The sequence below is a fragment of the Pistacia vera genome, unplaced genomic scaffold, assembly GCF_008641045.1.
Source record: "Pistacia vera cultivar Batoury unplaced genomic scaffold, PisVer_v2 Contig857, whole genome shotgun sequence".
Classification (NCBI taxonomy): Eukaryota; Viridiplantae; Streptophyta; class Magnoliopsida; order Sapindales; family Anacardiaceae; genus Pistacia; species Pistacia vera.
This window is the reverse complement of record NW_022196731.1, coordinates 362,006-383,983: the sequence shown is the minus strand read 5'-3', so window position 1 is coordinate 383,983 and position 21,978 is coordinate 362,006. Positions and strand designations below refer to the sequence as shown.

The following is a 21,978-nucleotide window of genomic DNA, read 5'->3' as shown; positions in this document are numbered from 1 at the left end:
TTTACATTAACCATATTAGATTCATAACAAACAAATGAGGTTAGATTACCTTTGTCTGCAAGCCATTTATAAAATTTGGCGCATTCCTTCTTTATGTGTCCCTTCTTTTTACAGAAGAAACACTTAGAATCTTTCTTGATACCACCTTGGGGAGGCATTTTACCTTTCCCTTTCTGATTGGCTTGATATTTTCCCTTTCCATGCATTGCCAGCATTGCACTTTCTCCATGTTCCATCACCAGTCTCCTTTCCTCTTGAACACACATGGTCATAAGTTCATTAATTGATCATTTATCCTTATGTGTGTTGTATGAGATTTTGAAGGGTCCATATTGGTGCGGAAGGGTATTCAGGATGTAGTGCACTAGGAAGGAATCCGACATTTCAACCTCGAGATTCTTCAATTGAGCCACAATATCCCTCATTTGCATGATGTGCTCGCGCACACCTCTCACATCAGTGAGTCTTAAGGATGAGAGCTTCATGATTAGGGTGCTTGCTAGTGCTTTATCTGAAGTGACAAATTGATCATCAATGGCTTTTAGCAAGTCTTTGACCTTTTCATGCTGATCAACAGAACCATGGATACTAGCAGAGATTTTAGTCTTAATGAACATCATGCTAAGACGATTAGATCGCTCCCATCGTTCATAAAGTGCGATGTCCGTTGCAGTGCTAGTATCAGTGAGTGCTGGTGGTTCGTCTTTCCTAATAGAATAGTCTATGTTCATCCACCCCAAATGAAGAAGAACTCTTTCCTTCCAGACCTTATAATTATCTCCCTTAAGTTCAGGGATATCATAACGAATATCAGAGAAATTTGTAGGTTGTATGACTGCATAAAATTATAGATTACATGCTTATGTTAAAACTGAGGCCTAAACAAAATATCATGTTTTACCAATGTAAATCATGCTTAAAAATTGAATCTAATTGACATAAAAATTGCCTGTGGGCTAAATTTCTAATTCAAGTAGATTCATTTATTCTTTATGATTAAACTTTATGATAAAACTATCAAATTATTTACTAAATTCATAATTCCTGTGGGTAAATTATGAATAACTTGATATTTTATCCTAATTAATAATATAAATACAATAAAAATTCCTGTGGGAAAAAAATTATTATATTAAGTATAATTAATTACAATTAATGTCTAATATTCTTTATGTAATCCTAATCAATCATAATATACAATTTTATTTAATTAAAGATGCTGTGGCTATTCTCTAATTAATTAAAATTATATGGATCACCAGACATTAAATCCCATAAAGACTAGCTTAATATTACGAATTACATAATTTTAACAATTACTAATATGTTATTATTATGCACAAAATATTCTCATAATATAAGCATAAATATTGCATAATTAAAACTATAATATTATGCATAACATTTAATATTATGCCTTTGACTAAATATATACTCATCCAAAAATAGCATGTATTAATATAGAGCGTAAATAATCAATTCATGCAAACTAAATATGAGCATATATAATAAATAAATTTGCACAACAATTATCCAAATTGCATATAATTAAATCAAATAAAAATTATAAGCACAACAAAATAGCACAACAATTACAAGCACAAGGGGCGAGGCCCAAAAAACCCACTTCACAAACCAATTATCCAAATTGCATTAAATGTTGTTTTTCCCAATACGGAATGAAGGCTGCCTCAACTAAATGACATGTCGTTTCGTCCCAAAACCAAAACTACATGTCGTTTTGGTTGTCTTCAATCTCCATACTAGGTTGCAGATCATGCCCTTTTTTGTCATAAAAAAAACATATTTTTTAATCACAGAAAGCTTAGAAAAACTATTTCCACATGATTTCTAATCTTCTTTCGAATAAAAGGTCTAGAAATCAGAGATAAACAAAGCATCATTCCAACATCAAGGCAGAGATAAAATAGGCTCTGATACCAAATGTTAGCATAAAATACGATTCTATAATGCGGAATAAATACTTTAAAACAGAATTGAAAAGCTTAATGCCAAAGAAATAGTACCTCCAGTCATTGATGTTCCTCACGGTTTTTGCTACGATCTCTTACTGATGTTTGGCACTTTCAAACTCTACTCACTCTATTTAGATGGTGTAAGACTGAAGGGGATTGAGTGATTGAGTCTAGGACCAAACTGTTGTATTTATAGCCAAAGCTTCCATCGAGCTTCGGCAGCTACGTGTCCCACTTGTTCAGTTTATCATGGGGCAGTTCCACGTTCTACGAACGTGATGAATATCCGAGTGGACCACTTAAGGAAGGGGAGCTGGAGACTCGTTCTTACGAACGGCCTCCGTGAGAAACGGTCAACAAAAGGAGTTTAATCAACGCTTACACTTTGCAAAGAAGTTGACCCAAAAAATAAATCCGGGGGAAATATGAAAAATTGTTGTTATTAAAAAGCACTTCTTGAAGAGAAATCAACCTAGCAAGAGTTGGGATAGGCCCACTCTGTTTGTTCTTCATCACCTCAAGTATAGTCAGTGAAGTTAAGTTCCTAATGTGCGGTGGGAGAGTTCCTTTCAGGCCTAGTGAACCGATTTAAATCTTGGTGATCTGATTCTCTCTTCCATCTCTACACTCTGCTTTTCTACATTGTTTGTTTAGAGATGAAATTTTCTGAGAAATTGTGAACCAGAATATAGAAAAAAATTTAAAGAGGGAATTTTCCATGAAAAAATATAAGGGAAAATAAAAAAAGGGGAAAAGGAAAAAGAAATAGAAGAAGAGGAAGAAGAGACGGGAGAGAAAGAAGATAGAGGAGATAAAAAAGTGGAGAGATATTTTTTTAGAAAATCAATAATAAAAGAAAAAGAAAAATAATAGGTTTTTATTTTCTTATATATGCAAAACGGAGAGAAGATTGAGGGAGAAGAGGAAGAGAAGGAAAAGAAAGAGAAAAGACTAAAGAGAGAGGGCAAGTAATGTGAAAAATGGTGATGTGGCAGTTAGCACCTCTCTTTGTACTTCTAGTATTTCTCATAATACATTGATCGGACAAGGTAGTTGATGATGAAAATGGGTTTTGTGTTTTTACTATAACATAAGACAAATTAAGTTAAATGATTTTAATATAAAATAGAGTTAAAAGTCTTGTATTTGATTTTAACTCAATTCAATCTTTTTTACATATTTAATACAAAACATTATAAATATAGAATTATAGAGTGATGTCTACATTTAAAAAATAATAATTGTGAAACCCATTTATAGATGTTTTATTATATTGAAAAACAAAATTTTAATTAATCTTTATAATACTAAAAATTTGTAAAAAATTATCTTTTAATGTTTCCTAAAATTTGGAGCCTTTTCACATTTGAAAATCTTTTTTTGTAAAATCATATAAAAATGAATAAGCGTTAATGCATAATTCCTGTGAGATTTCATTATATAAATATCTGCACCAGGTTTTAGAATTAACAAAAATTCTTCTATCATTAGTGAGTCATCAAACTTTTCGGTTTAAAATAAATGAAAAAAGGGTATTTATGTCAATATTCTTATGATTTAGCAATAAAAATTCCTTGGAGACTTCATCAAATAACAAAACTACCCTTAAAAGTTTAACGGCTTATCAACAATATGGAGAGTTTTGTTTTGTTATATATGAAGTCATAGCTCATAGGGGGATGTTTGTTGTTAAACTAAACCTTGGGGTTCAATAGAATAGTTGCATTGGCAACCCGGTGTTAAAACTTGTAACCTTATCTTTAAACCTGGCCGTATCCACGAATCAAACACACTCAATATAAAATTTGTGTAGCTTCTGCTCAACATTAAATCTGAAGATAGAATTTCAAGATGAGGCTCCAGGCTATTCACAGCTCTTATCCGTCCATGTTCCTGCTGTTTTCACGCTTGAACACGGCCTCTCTTTGCAGCTCTACGGCCATGAACTTCACCGTTAACGAAGCTTTGTTAAAACTCAGCAGCAGACAACAAATTTTGATGAGAAGCACTTGCTGTGGTGCGAGGAGGAGAGTGAGATATGAAGAAGATGAAGAGGAATATGGGTACAAGGAGGAGATCGCAATGCTGGAAATTTATTCTCAGTCGGCAAGAGGAGAAGCGCTTCTTGTGAAAGCTCTTGTGGATGAGCAGGAGGTAGAAGTGCTTATTTTCAGGGTGAGTCCATTTTGATCATAGTTTTTCTAATTCTGATTTTTTCAGCATATAATTTAATTATGTAAAATTTCAGGGATTCTCTTCTAGCTTGAGTGGTAGGACTTCACCAGATCCATCAAGAAGTGTGGTTCCAGCAAGAGCAGTGATAAAATCTATAGACAGAATCAAAGGGCCTTTTGATCCTTCTAATGTTGAGTACATTGAGAAAGACATTCAATGGGAGGCCTTTAAGCCACGTCTTCCTCCTCTTTCATAAATTACAATATATATTAATTAATATTTTGTATATCATTTAATTATTAATCAATATTCTTTCTCTTCAATTGATCTTTAAATTAATAGTTTCCAAATTTAAGCTTACAAGCCAAACCTTGAAATAAATTGTAATGAGCTTTACAGATTCCTGTTAATAAATTGTCTGATAACGAGCTTTAAACACAAACATATAAAAGTGTTGGCTGTTCAGCTCCCAAGATCAATTGATAGTTTGTCAGTGAGACAGTGAGGTTCAGATTAGCAATTTTAATGCCTGTTGTGTGATTGAGTGCAAAGGATAAATAAACAGATGAGTAGAGGAAGAAATCTTGATAAAGATTAAGTTTTATTTACTAATTTTTTCTTGATTGACTTTTTGTTTGACTTTTTAGGGTTTTATGAGTGCCATTGAGATTTTCTTTTTTAATTTTTATTAATACACGTACGAAGAAATCTTATGAAAAAAAAATTATAAAAATGATGTGTTAAAAAATGAATGAAAGAGTGAATACAAAAAGCCAAATTTATTATATTCACCCTTCTATTTATTTTCTATTACATCACTTTGTATAAAAATCTTTGTAAGATTTATTTATACGTGTATTACTCTTTAATTTTTAAACTATGATGATAAAATTATTTGGTAACTAGCTTTCAAAACTGATTAAGTTTTAACTTGGTTATATTACAATAAGTTTTATGAAAAGATGCTAAAGGATAATAATAAAAATCTATTTATTTTTAAAGCTGATCTTGGTGAAAGAAAGATGCATGGAGAATCAAGCATATCATACTATAACAAGTATAGTCATAGTTTAAAAAATAAATTTCAATCAAATTGAAATAAGTAAGGTAGAACATATTACCTTAAGCCCTTAGCAACCTTGGAGCCTCTTAATTTCAAGAGAAATTAAGCAAAAGAGTATCCACACCAAGGGAAGAAGAAATTTGACCAAGAGGGAGATTTAGGGTTCTTAGAGATTTTTCTCTCTCTACACAAAAATTGATATATCATTTTCTTTATATAGGAATCCTTGTAAACAATTCAATAATTGTTTTGGACTTCCATAAACAATTCCATAATTGTTATGAAGTTGTTAAACTTCTTTAAATGATAACATTGGATTAACATTTAATCACAATTAACAATTTAACGCTTAAATTGTTTACATAACAATTTAACCCTTAATTGTTTACAATTACAACCCCTTGTAAAATCCAATTTAATATAAATAATTTTATTACCCTTGGTAGGTGCTAGCTAACCTTGGATAATCAACTCTCTTTGGCTATTTCTCCATTCTCCTTAGTTTTTATGTGTGACCTCTTAGGTTCACTGTGGCCTAGCCGTGGGCCCAATATCACAGTCTATTTCGATATGTTTTGTCATAACTCTTTATGAACAAAACTCCCACTGATTATGGTAGGCATCTAGCAATGCTCCATAACCCCTAAGTCACAATGAAGATATACTCCAACGAACCTTTTACAATCATACATGTTGTATAATCAAATCCTTCCGTTGTCTAATCCCAATTAAGAATGGATTCATGGTATGTCAAAATCCTTATCTTAATTTTAATTCAATACATATGGAACGTGTCACCATGAAACAACCTTTCATGTAACATTTTATATACCCCGGCCGGAGATTTCCCTTTTCCAATGTATCTTGACATTTGTCTAGGAACTTGATATCAATCTATACCAAGTCAACGGATCCCATCTTGACTATCACTTGTCCTCACACATAAACAACACATGGCCAAATCGGCTTATTAACACATGGCATGATTAGCCTCATGTTTATACACCATATGAACCATATGCATTTATGCAGAATCCAACCGTGATATCTCAGGTCTAAGGATTAATAATACCCTAGTACGATCTTATGATAAATCATTGACTACATTTTAAATGTCCATGTGATTCATCATAAATGGCCATATTCGATAAACAGTTCACTAACCGCGTATCCATGCTAATGCCCTAGTGATATAACTTTTATAATCACCCACACCAATACCATCACATGATATTCTACGGAGGCATTCAGCATGCCTACTATGTAATATTATTGCCCAATTAATATTACCTATGTAGGGAATACTTTGATGATTTTGATATTCTAAAGATTTGTATCATCCGGACATTTCACATGTAATACATATATATAAATGAAGTAATAAGCCACATGTGAAATAAGAACACTTTCTTCTATTGATAAGATAAAATGTATATACAAACTATATACATTCACATATATATACAAAACATAATGCCTCGGAACCGATGACACGATTGGTTCCTAGGGCATATACTAACACTTGGATGTGTGAAATCATAAATATATCCCCTTTTACAATATATAAAATTATTTATTTTATAAAAAATTATTAAATTATATTACTATTAGTGCCAGCATCAAACTATCACTTCCAACGCCGCTGAAACACCGCTAGTGATCACCGATTTCGGCGACACCGACAGTGTTACCATTATTTGTGGCTTGTTTTCTTATTTGTTCTCATGTGAAATTGTATATCTTTTGAAATACTATTTAATAAAAAATACAATTGTAAATAGGAATAGAATTTAGAAGTCCTATTAAGAATTGAAATATGAATCCTATTAAAATAGATTATCTTATATCCTACCTATAAATATAGGGGTGATAACTAATTCAAGGTTATGAGAGAATGTGAGAATACAAGATATTTGATGTAAGAATTATTAAACACCACGGGGAGAATGTCTTAAAAATTGAGATCATTTTCACTTTAGGCATTGGATTGAGCGTGGTTAGAAACTAGAATTATTTCTGCTCTGTTTTATGTACTGGGTTTATGGTGTTATGTACTCTTGTATATCGTGTTCATAAAACTATAGTGGATTTTTCTCATCCGTAGGTGTAGGCGAGCTATGCTGAACTACGTAAATATTCTGTCTTTTTGTGTAGTGTGATTTTATTTTTATATTATTTATCTCAACTATATGTTTTTTTGATATGAACTCCACCAACAATTGTGATGAAACCCAATAACAATGATGGATTGAAACCCAAGATCGTGAAGATAAGATTTGTTGAGTCTTGACCCGTCACCTAACAAGATGAAAATCAAGACTACGAAGGATTGAAACGCCACACCAAGAAAACCTAAGAATTATCTCAAGAATTCAAGGAGATAAGTTTGGTTGTTTGAACGCCACAAGATTAACTTGATAAGTTCAAGAGTTCTTTTTATGAACAAAGAGGAATACAAGACCTTGAATAACCAAATCTGCCTTTAAAATTCGTAATACCCATCTATATACTTGGAACAACCCTCCAAGAATAGACAAAGTCATAATTACAGCTTTAAAAACAACACAAAAATTAACCTAAACATGTCCCCACGTTTTTTAGGACTCTTGGACTTCTAGAGACAGCAAAAAATAGCTAATGCAAATTCAGCTCCATTCCCACTTGTATGATTAACATGTCCAGCTCCTTGGTTTGCATCATTTTTGCTATGCGATCTCCTAAAAAGTGGTATGAGAGCTCCAAGTTGCGACTTGGGAGATGAGTTCTTTCGAGATAGTGGATGTACATAAAAGACAGACTACAACAGGTTTAAGTTGTAGGTGGAGTGATTCTTAAATCTTGGTGGCAAAATTTGGCATGGTTACTGAACGACTTGGATGCTAGCAAAATTGGACATGGTTACTCTATGACTTGGATGTCGTGATGGTGGCGTTATCTTTGTCATTGAAAGAGTTTGTCAACTCTTTATGAAGCACAGCAAAATGATTATGGATGGGTGTTACACAAAGTTCTTTGATGATCATAAAACAACCAAAATATCAATCAACCTTGAGCATATACATAAAGCACACAAGGAGATACATGGTTTGACTAAAAACACTTTTAGCCTACATCCATGGGATCTGGTCCAGATTGAAGCTAATCCAGTATAACATAAACCATTACAAGACAATCTAGAGTTGAATTTAGATACGACAAAGTAAAACTTCCTGTTCTACGATACGCTAAACTTCACCCTCTGATTGCTTCAAAGTTTTGTCATGATCAACTTCCTCCAAGAATCCTCTTGGACAACTTGAGCTCCCCTCAAGCTTCAATGGTTGAAGCTTCCTTTCAACTCCTTGGCTTAACTCTCTTTAAGCTCATAAACAATGAGGAACCAAGTTTTTACACTCAAAGATCAAGAAGTGATTGACAAAGGTAAATCAGGAATAAAGAGAACCTAAAAAAATGTACTCTGAATATTTTAGATCATCAATGGAAGTTTAGAATATCAGGTTTGAAAAGAAACGCAAGGAAGAAGTTGATCAATTTATATCCTTGCACTTCTTCATCTCCACCTTACAAGCTACTTTTCAATAAGGACCCTTGGATCACTCTTTTGAAAGAATAACACTTGTAAAGTGACAAAGCAATGCAAATATCATGCATAAAAATAAAACTTGATAATCAAGAAAGAAAAGTGCCACCTACATTGGGAAATGAAATGCTTGCACATCAGAAAAATGTGTCCACATATTTTGTTCAATCACAATCAAAGAAAACAAAGAATATGCGTGCACATTCACATGATATTACCACATGCACAAACCAACAAAAGAATTCACAATTGTGCTTAAGTACAAACACGCACACAAAGTTCATAAGTCGACAATAAGACTTTATAGTTATGTTCATTATTGTGATGGAAAACTCTCACTTTTATCGTGGAAAACTCGTCAAGGTGAAGATTATTGGGATATTTGTGACTCGCTTTCCTATTTGTTCCCAAGTGAAATTGTATATTTTTAAGAAAACTATTTAATAAAGAATATAACTGTAAATATGAATTGAATTTAGGAATCCTATTAAGAATTGATATATGAATCCTATTAGAAATAGAATATCCCAGATCCTATATATAAATATAAGGGTGAGAATCAATTCAATATTATGAGAGAATGTGAGAACACAAGCTATTTAATGTAAAAGTTATTAAACACCATGGGGAGAGTGTCTTAGAACTAGGATAATTTCCACTCTAGATACTGGGTTAAACGTGGTTAGAAACTATGATTGTTTTCGTTCTATTTTATGTACCGAGTTTATGGTATTGTGTACTCTTGTATATTGTATTTATAAAATTATAGTGGATTTTTCTTATTCGTATACATATGTGGGTTATTCTGAATCATGTAAATATTGTATCTCTTTGTATAGTGTGATTTTATTTCTATATTATTTATATTAAATATAAATTTTCCGCTGAGCAATCTCCTAACATGCTAGACGTGCCACTAGGTGGTTGCCGGTGGTGTTTTGTTGGTGCTGAAAATGCAGCCCGGCGAAGACACTAATAGTAACAGTAAATCATTTTAAAATTTATTTCTCAAAATTGCATAGACATCAACAAGAAGGAAGCAACCTTATGTCTTTATTCTTTTCCCATTGGGAAGTTTACGTACAGAAATCACACAATTTATTCCATAAAAGGCAAAGCTAGCCAAAGTTCACATGCATTTCTTCATCACAATTCATCTCTTTAGTTCAGTACACTGGGATTAACAGCAGCAAATTCAAGCAATTCTTTCTCAAGTTCAAATAAGGCCATCTCTTCTTTGTTCAGTGTCACAAATACTTCTACTCCTTCACCATCTTTTGTATCCATCAGCATAACTAAATTTGGAATCATCAGATTTGGCACAGTAGCCCATGCTGGTTTTCCCCACCCAAAATCAGCTTCATAAAACCCAAATCTACACCAACTCGTGCACATAAAATGGTCTATATCATCTCTTACTCCGAAGTTTTCAATCCCACACCTGCTCATCCATGCCCTTTTCTTTTCATTTATAGTTTCCATAGCATTTTTGCGAAATTCTTTTAATTCCTTGCTCAGTTTGGTAATCAAATCTTTCAAGTCTATCTCCTTCTCTGTTGAATGTGAAGGAAAGAACACCCCGCCCATGTTCCCGATAGCGTTTTCTGGGAGAGAAGGTACAGTCATTTTACGTAAATTGACATAGATGCTCATCACAGATAGCCTTGGAAACCCCTTGGTTGATCTTGAAACATTGTCAAGACATTTCCAGATTAGCGCGGAAACGGCTTCAAACCGGGTCGGTTGCAGCACCATTGGACTGGCAGCTTTTGCCTTGAGTTGAGCAATCTTTGATGATTCAATCACATACCTCTTTGTAATTACTGACTCGTCTCGAGTCACCTTCATACTTGGAGGAATGTTTGAATCTAATGGATGTAAACTTGATGTTTCTGCATTGAACTCAGGAAATTTCACTGAATCTTTAGACCCTGAAAGAGCTATAGAAGACCAGCTCTTTACAACTGTGCTTAGCGTGGTTCCGTCTGTAATTTTATGCGAAAAGCACAAACCGAGAACCATTCCACCGCATTTGAAAAAGCTAGCTTGAACAAACACTATACGCCCGGTTTCAGCTTCCGTGGATTCTATCTCAGTAGGAAGGAAAGTTCTTAAAATCGAACCATCAGGCCGTTTAAGAATGTCTGCCAAAGTTCCATCGACTCGAGCTTGGATATATTCAGCTCCATTATCATTGCATTCAACGGTTGTTTGGTCTTTGATTATGCCTGCAAGAGGGTAAAACTCAGCCAGCAATTTTGATAAAAATGTTTTCAGATGTTGAGATCTTTCGGCAGCCTCTACCACATGGGAATCACTATCATTTTCTGGAAGGTAGAAAAGCAGCTATGGCACATAGGCTGCTGGAGCAGTCTGGTCTAAAAAGGAATGCTTGAAATTTCTGAGGTGTTGAGGAGTTGGAGAAGATGGTTTGATGATTTCTCTTGAAACAATCTCAATCTTTATAGCCATCTTGCTCTTATTAATTACTTGTATTTCTCTGTCTCATGCACCTTAACTATTTATAGAGCTTGAAGAGACTTCATTATGCACTAATTTTAATCAATTCCAATTTCCATGTAATGTAATTTACATGCATTAATCGGAAAAAAGATGAAAACCTTTTAGCCTTGATCTTTGACATGAAGTACTGATTTACCTGTAATTCTGTCGGGATATAGATATATCTAGAACCAGCTAACTAATTTTTTATATTCTTCATGCAAGTGTCTGTCAACTGTTAACTAACAATAAAGAATTATTTGCTATAATTGAAGCTATATACATTATAACATCTCTATAGTTATAATATTAGGGCCACTAAATTTATTGCTATGAAAATGTTATAATTTAATAAAAATATAATTATAAAAATTGTTATTTTGGTACAAGAATTATTTTTTAATTTCTTATTTTATAATTCATGATTTAGTAGTACAAATAAATTGAGTGATTAAATTCGACAACTTTACTACACCAATCAAATAGATTTTAATGTCCTTTTCAATAATTCAAATGAGTAATAAGTTGTATATGCTTTAACTAAAGAAGAAATCTTTACTAGAATTAAACAAGAAGAGAAAGAAGATAACCTGATGATGATAGTACGGAAATACCAAAAATTTCGTACCAATAAGCTCTAGACATGCTTGAGAAACTAGAAATATTTTAGTTTCAACAAGAAGGTGTTTATGCTCGTGACTTATTATGTACCCGCAAGATAAAAGATGTGATAATAACTCTAAGTCATAAATCATTGTCCTAAATAACTTTAGATAAATATTTTATTTCATGTTAAATCTTTAACATAACATAACATATATTTTTTGCAATATACAAATAATTATTACTATGTAAAGGTAAGTTCCTTAAGATGATATTTAGAAAAATTATAACTTATTACAATGTAAATATTATTTTTATTTATAAATGGCTTAAGTTTGGAATAAATATTTTTATATTTCTATATAGAGTATCACTATAAAGAGTTCTACTATATATGAAACTTTTTAAATGTTTTCTTTTTTTTTCATCTCTATGCATTTTGTTTTTTTGCATGGATATATCTCTTTCCATTTGATTTTGTACTTATATGACAGCTATTTTGAGGTATACAAATTAGGTTCTACTATTAGTTCTTCTCATTTTCAATTTTTATTCAGATATTTAAAAAGATAACAAAGAATTAAATATTCTAATGACATCAAATTTAATTAACGAGTCTATTTTTCTTTTTTTCTTTTTCTGAAGTTATGTGTATACAACATTTGATCAACATATATATCAACAGTTTATTTATAGTTAATGTATTTTGGAATTAAATGATAAAACTTAAATCTAATTTAATCATTTTAATGTATTAGTTTACATATATTAAGATTGTATTCTTTTGTGAATCTTGAGTATCTATTTTTTGTTATTTTTAAAAATATTGAAAATTATTGGAAAAGGTGAAATATGCAAATACATTGATATATTTATTTGAAAACGTGAAAAATGAAAACATGTTAAGTATATTTATCCGAAAACACAAAAAAAAAAAAAAAAAAAAAAAAAACAAAATTATTTCCATTCACGAATAAAGCCCTTTAGAATTACGATTTGTTTTGTCCACTCCGAACAAGGCCGTCTCTAGAATATTTGTGACCTAGCTAGGAGTATTTTGGGCCCTCTAATAATAAAGCATATATTAAAAAAAATTATTATTATTATTATTATTATTTACCTTTTGAGATGAAAAATCACTAGGAGAGGTGGACCGCAATCGGCAGACTAACAAGGTTAGGTTGGTGGGGGGTTTTGGAGAGTAGATGTTGGAGAAGTGATGGGTGGTGAAATTGGTGATTTCTAATGCCAAGATTGATAAGAAAATGCTGAGAAGTCACGGCCCAAAAGGTACGATGGCCGGCGATTGGCAGGATAAACGGATAAGGTATGATAGGGGTATTGGTGAGAGGGCTAAGGGGAGGAAGATGGTGGTGGGGAAGACCAACAATGTCGGGTACATGCCAAAAAGGCTGGAAATGGCTGTGCTGTGTGGTGGAGTTGGGTTGCGAGATTCATAAAAAATTAGTCAAATCGAGGGTTATCAGGTTAGAAAATGATAAAATGATGATTTCGGTCGATTTGGTGAGAAAATCGACCGGAACCAAAATTGACCGAAATCAACTCTAACACACTGGTGGCAGAAGAGGGCTGGAGATGATTTATGTGAATGTCAAATTTTGGGATTGAATTGAGGGTGAGTAATTTGAGATATGTAAATGATTATTTTAGTCTCCATTGTAAAAGAGATTCAATGTTAATTAGGGTAATAAACTCGAATGTATTAAACTAGAGGTACAAACTTGCTATTTTGTTAAACTTTGGGTGGGAATATATGTAAAAATTTTATAATAAATTTGGGCTTTTTTGGCTTTTTTTTTTTTTTTTGGGTCCCTTAGCTTAGATAAGAAATTATAAATCATTTTTATTTTTGTAAAATATTCAAAAAAAAAAATTATAAAAAATTTGGGCCCCCATTTTTTTGGGGCCCTAGGCAGGTGCCTCACCTGCTTACCCCTTAAGCCGGCCCTGATTCCGAACAGTTCGTTTCAAAAATACAATTTTGTGCAGAAAATATTGATTTATTTTTATTTTAAAAAAATGGAAAACAATGAAGGGAGAATATATAATTATTTATTCAAAATATTCTTAAGTTTATGTTAATAGTGGGTTCCATTACCTTTTTCGTTCCAAAGATTTCTCACATTTTGGATAGAAAGTTTTAAAGAACGGCCAACAACGCTTATTTCACAGATTACAAGAAAAATAGAAGAAAACGCGAAATTCATAAACGAAGGGAAAATTGTAAAAGAATATGGGGGTTGACTGTTGAGTTGAGCATCATCATCAATGCATAGGAGATAATGGTAGATTAATCATTGTTCATTGAATTGAATTAATTAATTATCATTATCACTAACCGGCTATCCCTGCTGGAAGGCACTGTGCACATTATAAAGTTATAAACATATCATATTCGAAATTAACTTTATCGCAAAGGTCAAAAATCAATCCACGTGCTTCCCAATTACAGCACAAATTAAAAATTAAAAATTGTTATCTTCTTCTGCTCCTTCTATTTTGGCAAGTGATATATTTACTATTTTACATGAGATCAATGTTCTGAAACCGACCCAAACAATAACCCAGTCAGGCGACTGTGTCCAAGATTGAATGGTTAAACCGATTCGATTGGCAGGTTGGATTGGTGATGTCAACATGATTATATCCACTAATTGATTAGTGGAGGGTTTTGTTTACTAACCGTGTCTCTCGACTCATCAATGGGCTGCTCTTTTTTGCGGCTAGAGCTCTCGCCCACATTCTCTGCTTGCACAACCACGTCCTTTGACACATTCTCCTTTCTCTTGGTCACCATTCACCATTCTTGAGTAAGATTCAAGTTCTTATTCTTGGCGCTTTCCTTCTCAATTCTAGGGACCAAGTGACATTCCTTCAAATTGTACCCAAAAGTTCTACACAAAGGGCAGACTCTCGGTTTCCAAGAATACTCTACCCCTATGTTCACACAATCACCATTCGGGAGGCCTAGTTCCACTGAATTCGGGAATGAAGAAATTGTGTCAATTTCAACACAAACTCTTGCATACTCCAATCTATCCCCCGCATCCGTGATTTTATCCATGTAGAGAGGTTTTCCAATAGCGCTTGCAATGTAGCTCAACTCTTTAGCAGTCCAAAACTCCAATGAAACTCCACTAAATTTGACCCAAATCGACACACTACTAATGCCTTCACCTGCCATTTTTAAATTCGGACGTCGTTTTTTGAGAAAAGGGGCTGCCCCCCAATATGCCAAGGTCCCCCTTCCAAGGCCTCATCCCTAGAGCTCTCATTATCAAATTTCAGAATAAAGCCCCCAAACCCATTTGAGACAACACCAACCTTGTTGAAACACTTCCAATTCCTATCGATAAAACCCTTCACAAGAGAGAATTGCAATCTTCTACCAAGGAAGAAACCAACGAGACAATTTCCCCATTTATCTTTCCCCAAATCAGCAACCTCTTTAGGAGGTATAACCCTTATCCTCCACCCATCATCAAGGATTTTCGGTATTAAATATTCCATTAGAGCATTGGATTTCGAAACAAAAAGTTTTCTCCAAGATGCAATACCGACTGGCTTTAATTCCCCATTCACCTTTTCCCCAAAAGTCCCACCTCCACTCACCGCTTTCTCGCCATGCATCATAATTGGAGGCACCTTTGAATCAACCAGCACATTCCCATCACACATTTCCACACCAACCTTATCAATCACTCCTCCACCCCCAACTTGCTGCTTCTTAAACACCCCACCAGAACTCTTTGCCTCACTTGTATTCAAAGAATTCATAAGAAACGGATCATTGGGAGGCAAAGTATGGCTTTGGGAAGGTTTGGGAAGTGGAGGGAAAAAAAATGTTTTTTGGTGATGTGGCAGGGCTTGTGACGTGGTAGGCTGATGTGGCATCTTTGGGGACGTGGCAAGATGAGTCAGCTTGAGATTGATGAGGTGGAGGGGAAAGATGGATGATTGGTTGGTGAGTTGTCATAATTTGAAGTCAAAGATATAAGAGATAAGGAAATCAAAGGGGAACCAATAAAAAACAAGTGAGGTGGCAAAAAAACTAATGAAACAGTCTATTAACCAGTCCAAAGAGAATGTGGATAAGAAAAAATCTCAAAAATCCAAATGAGCCAATGGGAGAGAAGGGTACCGATGGATAGCAATTGGAGGGATTCAAGCTATCTCACTCAATTAGTGAACAACAACAAAAAATGGTAGACAACTCCAGCCAAACAACAAAGCTCCGGCCAAAGAAGCACCCACACTCCGGTGACCAGCAAGAATCCTACAGCAATAGGCTAGCCCACCAACCAACTCTACATTTTCAATCAAAACAGAACCACAAACAACCCCTTTACTCCTACCTCACTTCAACACCAAACAACAACTCCAAAAAAAAAGAAAATAAACAAAAAACTCCAGCGACCAGCAAAACTCCGGCCACCCTCCTCCTTCCCAATCCAGCCAAGCCAAGCCAAGCAACAGCCCACACAAACCAACTCAACCACAACAGCCACCAACAAGCAAAAGAGAAGACAAGAGAGTAAAACAACCAAGGAGTTTGATTTAAACCCAAATAAAACCCCCAAACGCAGCAAAGAAGAACTGAAACATAGCAAACTAAAAGTTTAACAAAAATAGAAAAACAAAGTGCAAGTTTGTGAAAGAAAATGTGAAAAGAAAAGTAAAGGAAATGATGAAGCTCTCTGGTTAGAGGGACAGGTGATGTTTAATGGTAAAAGTGGAGAATGGAGGATGAGCGTGGAAAGAGGGGTGGTGGGTGGGGAAGAAAAACATGGAAGGAGGGCTGGTTTCTAATCTTAGAGAGAAGAGAGAGCATTTTCTCTCACTAATCAATTTGTCAACATCAATTGTCATCTAGTTTCCTTAGACATTAAAGTCACAACAACACTCTCAAATGACAGAGAATTATATCCACTACCGATAGCAACAATCAAGTTATCCCAAGAATCCAGCAATGAACACAGCAAAGTAATTGTTTTATCACCATCACTAAAATGTATACGCACTAATAGCAACTACCCTATAAGCGTATTAAACACATTCAAGTGTGCCGAAAATGGATCACCCTATCTCATCTGCAAATTATAAAATCTTTTTCCTAGAAACAGTTTATTAACGGGAGACTTACTCTGATAAAGAGATCTTAGCTTGTCCTAAAGATCTTTTGTGAATTGTTCACCCAACATAGAGTCCGCAAGACACATTCTGATTAAGCCTCCGCCTTTTGATCTTGTCAATCCCATTTTGTTATCTTTGATGAGGATTCCTTATCTACAGATGTTGCAGTTTTATCAGCAGAAGATGAAGATTCTACCACCGTTGGTTTTGGATCATCAATAACAATCCACAAATCTTTGTCCACAAGCAGATCCTCCATCTTTAGTTTCCATAATTCAAAATTTTGCCCTTCGAACTTCTTAATTTCCAAACATGCTTGACCAGTCGGCATCCCTCTAGAAAACAAGTGATCCGTTCTCAATCAAGGAAAGAATCCCAGCCACGAATAGTTGGCTCTACTACCAAAATGTTGAAAAATAATGCCAAAATACACACAATAGTGAAGCAGACAAGTAAATAAGACAACCAATTTACCCTAGTTCATTCCCAACATAGGAACTACATCCAACATTCAAGATAGAGAAGACTTTACAAAGTTTCAAAAATCTGCAGCAATATATTAGTGGTGAGGGCAATTCACTCTTTCTCTCATCTCTCTCAATATTTTCTCACATTAGATTTTTCACCATTACAATATGCATATATATAGTAAACCTAACCCCATTTAGGCTAACCCGATTTAACCTGACCTAAGCCCAAATATTTGCAAATCAATTCTAAACTCAATTACTAATTAGGCTTATAGGAGAGCGGGACTCCCGAATGCGTCAACGTAAGTCGATAATCCATTAAGGTCATGGAAAGTATGAACCATATCCAACACAAATTTCCACCTTATGAGGCTGATTTTGGGTGGGGAAAGCCGATATGGGTGAGTCTTCCCAACATAATGCTAAAGAATCTGGTTGTTTTGATGGATACAAGAGGTGGTGAAGGAATAGAAGCACTGGTAACAATTAGCAAAGAAGACATGACCGTATTTGAAGGGGAAGAAAAGCTGCTTGAATTTACTGTTGTCAATCCAAGTTTACTGAATTGAGCACATGGATTTTGATGATGATGATTCAATCTCACGAAGGGGAAAATAATAAAGACAATTTGCTTGCTTTTGGTATTGTAGGACTGGTTGAAGATCTCTACAAATAATTCCTGGTACTGTTCAAGCTAATTAGTCATAAAGCCAAAAGTAATGGAGATAAATTCCAGAAATATGTGGGATTTCGATGACCGACATATGTGTATGTAAAGATTAAGCAAGTGCNGTGAAGAGAAGTACTATGGCTTTGTTGGGTAATGCCATCAGAGATTTCTATTGGAATACAATTCTCTTTGGTCTGGGTTTATTAAAAGTACAATGTCTTCTTGGTAATGGGTGTGATTGTAGGGACGACTAATACATGTCGAGGTCCTTAGAAAGCTATAGTTCTTTGTTTTTCTCTTATTTGAGTTATGCTATTGGGAATGACTAGAAAATCTTTTTTGGGAGGATATTTTTGTTAGTTAATTCTCTGCTTTCTATGTTTTTATAACGCCCACATTGAAGTACGTAGCTTGTTCTTGCTTGTTTGCCTTTAGTTATGTTTGTATGCCCTTTAGTTTTGCTTGGTTACCCTTAGTGTTGCTTGTTTTAAGGTGAAAGGTTGAAAATTTGGGAAGTGCAGACTTCGCTGCGGCCAAGGAAGTTGGTCACCGCGGCGATGTAGGTTCTGGAATTTTTAGTCGAGGCAAAGAAAAATCTTCGCCAGGGCGAAGAGTCGGCTAAAATTCTTAAGAGAATTCTAGAGAAATTTCCTTAAGGGAGAAATGATCATTCTACCCCTAATTAGTTGAAAATGTGAGGAATGAAAAATAAGGAAATTTGATGGAGAATGTAATGAAGGTAAGGGCATTAGTGTAAATGACTAAGGGACAAAGATGAAATTTTCTATAAAGTGTAAAGGCAAAATGGGAAAGTATGCCTATTAATATGAGATATTAAGGGTTCAAGCACAAATACCCTATCATTCTCTACTCCCTCTCACGCCATCTTCACTCTCAATTTCTCTCATCTCTTCATCAAATTTTCAAGGGATTTTAGAGGGCTTTTGGTTGGGTTTTGGTAGAGATTTGATCCTAAGCACCCAAAGGTAAGAATTCTTGCAATAGATGTGAGATTAATGTTAAAAGTGTTGAATTCTTATAGTGTTTATGCTTAGGGTTTTAGAGAAAGAACAAGTCTACCAAAGAAAGAGAGATTCTAGTGGAATTACTCAAGCACAAGGTAAGTAAATCCAACCCAAGTTATGATTTGAGAAATCAATTGATGTAGAGACTTTATACATGTATGTGTATACTTATGATTTTGAGAATTATTGTTGAGATTGATGGTTGTGGATGAGTATACTTTAGCCATGAGAAGTGGAGCTTGTAGCATGGTGATTGATAGAAGTTTGGTTGAATTTAGAAAGAGCTTAAGAAGAATTATGAAATGTATTTTTCTGATCAGGTTTAGTGTTGATTTAAGGGAGTTATACTCCAAATATTGGTGTTATGAGAAAGAAGTAGAAGTGTAGCTAAATTAGGAGTTGAGTATGCATGCATGATGTTTGATGAAGTGTCTAAGAGAAGTGTATGCATGAGTATATTTATTTGTGATCTTGTTAAGAGCTTGTAGATGATAGAGAAAGACTTATTTTTATGCTACATGGCATTCTTGCATTAAATATTTGCATTTAGAAAGAAAAATAAGCATAAATCATCTACATACAAGCATATGCATATGTATGAGAACTTAAAGAATAAAGAAAAAGAAAGAAAAGCACTAAAGAACAAAAAGAAAGAAAGAAGAATGCTCTAAAGGAAGAAAAGAACAGGTTGTTGCGATGGGGAGCCCGTGAGTGACAAGAAGAATTTCCCCGCATGCAAGCCGCCTTCAGTGTGCGGCCTAAGAATAAGAAGAAGAATTGGTATAGCTCGTAAGAATGCATGTGGATGAGGGCTGTACCCAAGAAAGAATACACTCACATGGTCAGGGTTTCGAATCCATGCCTCAACTAAGTCCGATTGGTAAAGAATAAGAAAAAATGAGCAAGAATAAGAATAAGATTAAGAAAGAATAAGAATAAGAAAGCATAAGAGAAGAAAAGAAAGAAGAGAAAGAATAGAAAATATAAAAGAAAATGTGCACTTCTTGCATTTGTGCATGTGCATCACACGTATGCATGACATTATGCCTACTATTATGCGTAGTGACAAATTAGAAAGAAAGAGAGAACAAAGAAGAGTAATGTAAGGAAAGAAATTAGAATGTAAGCAACGGAGAGAAATGACACCACTGCCTACTATTTTTGAGCTTATGTACATGAGACTTTTAAATGTAAATTAAAGAATTTTTTTGGCTCATCATCTTTTACTAATATCTTTATGTGTTTTCAATGTATTATATTTCCCAAGCATATAAGTTAGAAAGAGTCATTATATATATATATAACATTTAGAAAATTTTTAGATGCGAAAGTTTATAAGATATTTTAAATTTTAAATTCTTGTGACACATAATTTTTAAATATTAGATTACAAAATTTTGTGGTTTTTAATATAAAAGTTTAAATGATTTTTTGTATTTTAAACATTACACCAATAACCGGTTTAAATACAGTAAAACCTCTCTGTAGTCATAATGGTGGGACTAACTAATTTTATTACTATGAGGAGATTATAACTTAATAGAGGTGTAGTTACAAAAATTTCTTATTTCATAATTCATGTTTTAATAATACAATATTAGGTTTCAATTTATGTTTTAATAGTATTAGGGTTTCAATTCAGCGTTTTAATTGCCTACTTTTGAAACGGATAGAAGATCGTGTCTTGGAACTAACAAAGATAAGTGTCTTTGATGGAATTGCACATGCAGTTTCTGCATGGTCAACTGATGTAAAGCCACAGACAATTGCTAATTGTTTTAAGTATTGCAAAATTAGGACCCCCGATGTCGATGAATTGCAAATTACAAATGAAGTGGATGAGGAGAATCAAAGAGTCATTGTAGAATTGAGTGATCAGATTCGGCAACTTCACTATACTAATCGAATGAATATTAATGGTTGCGTTTGGACGAGTATTTTCATCCATATTTTGAGTCAGACTTTCCGAATAGTGTTTGGTTCAATATTTAGATAATAAGGTCTTCACAATTCTATTCCTAACTTTCTGACAGTTTGACCGTTTGAATTTATCTTTTGCAGCCTTCCCCTTTTTCACGCTTCTCTTTTGACAGCTTATGACACATTTGAAATTTTTTTTTGCAGCCTTCCTTTTTCACGCGTTCTGTTTTCTTCTTTCATGCTGCTTTACTTGTTTTTTTTGCAGTCCTTTTTCACGTGTTCTTCATTTCTTCTTTCACGCTCCTTCACTTCACTTGTTCAGTGTTCACCATTTCAGTTTGCATTACGCACGGTTTCACTTTTCTTCTTCACTGCTTCTTCACTTCACCATTTCAGTTTACATTAGCAGCTTCTTCACTGTTTCTTCACTTCAGCATTTCAGTGAAAAACTCCGACCGTTCACTGTTAAGCCACAATACCGTCAAGCCACAAACACTCCGATAGTTCACCGCAACCACCGATGGACCACCACGATACCCACCGTCAAGCCACAGACACTCCGATCATTCACCGTTAAGCCACAACACCGTCAAGCCACAAACACTCCGATCGTTCACCGCAACCACCGACGGACCACCACGATACCCACCGTCAAGCCACAAACACTCCGATCGTTCACCGTTATGCCACAATACCGTCAAACCATCAGATCTGTCATCGGAAATATTTGATTTTAGTGAAGGGAACGTTTTGGATTTTTTTTTTTTTTTTGCAGGTTTTGAAATGTGTTGTACATGTTGGATGAGCGCGTCAATTTGTTGGTGTTGGAGTTTGCGAATG

At 34.2% G+C, this 21,978-nt stretch overlaps 3 protein-coding genes across 3 annotated transcripts; 1 reads left to right on the top strand and 2 right to left on the bottom strand.

Annotated features, from left to right (window-relative positions):
• Nucleotides 1–287: 287 nt before the first annotated feature.
• LOC116118714 lies at nucleotides 288–2,037 on the bottom strand. The gene is made up of 2 exons (XM_031404689.1): nucleotides 2,028–2,037; nucleotides 288–835 (listed from the first exon to the last, which is right to left on the bottom strand). The coding sequence occupies exons 1-2, from the start codon at nucleotides 2,035–2,037 to the stop codon at nucleotides 288–290; spliced, it is 558 nt and encodes a 185-aa protein (XP_031260549.1).
• Nucleotides 2,038–3,779: 1,742 nt separating this feature from the next.
• On the top strand, nucleotides 3,780–4,407 carry LOC116118713. The gene is made up of 2 exons (XM_031404688.1): nucleotides 3,780–4,151; nucleotides 4,225–4,407. Exons 1-2 carry the CDS (start codon nucleotides 3,828–3,830, stop codon nucleotides 4,405–4,407), a joined length of 507 nt encoding a protein of 168 aa, XP_031260548.1. The 5' UTR covers nucleotides 3,780–3,827.
• A 5,548-nt stretch (nucleotides 4,408–9,955) lies between these two features.
• Nucleotides 9,956–14,717, bottom strand: LOC116118712 (BAHD acyltransferase At5g47980-like). Its single transcript, XM_031404687.1, has 3 exons — nucleotides 14,604–14,717; nucleotides 14,260–14,281; nucleotides 9,956–11,022 (listed from the first exon to the last, which is right to left on the bottom strand). Exons 1-3 carry the CDS (start codon nucleotides 14,715–14,717, stop codon nucleotides 9,956–9,958), a joined length of 1,203 nt encoding a protein of 400 aa, XP_031260547.1.
• Nucleotides 14,718–21,978: the final 7,261 nt, after the last annotated feature.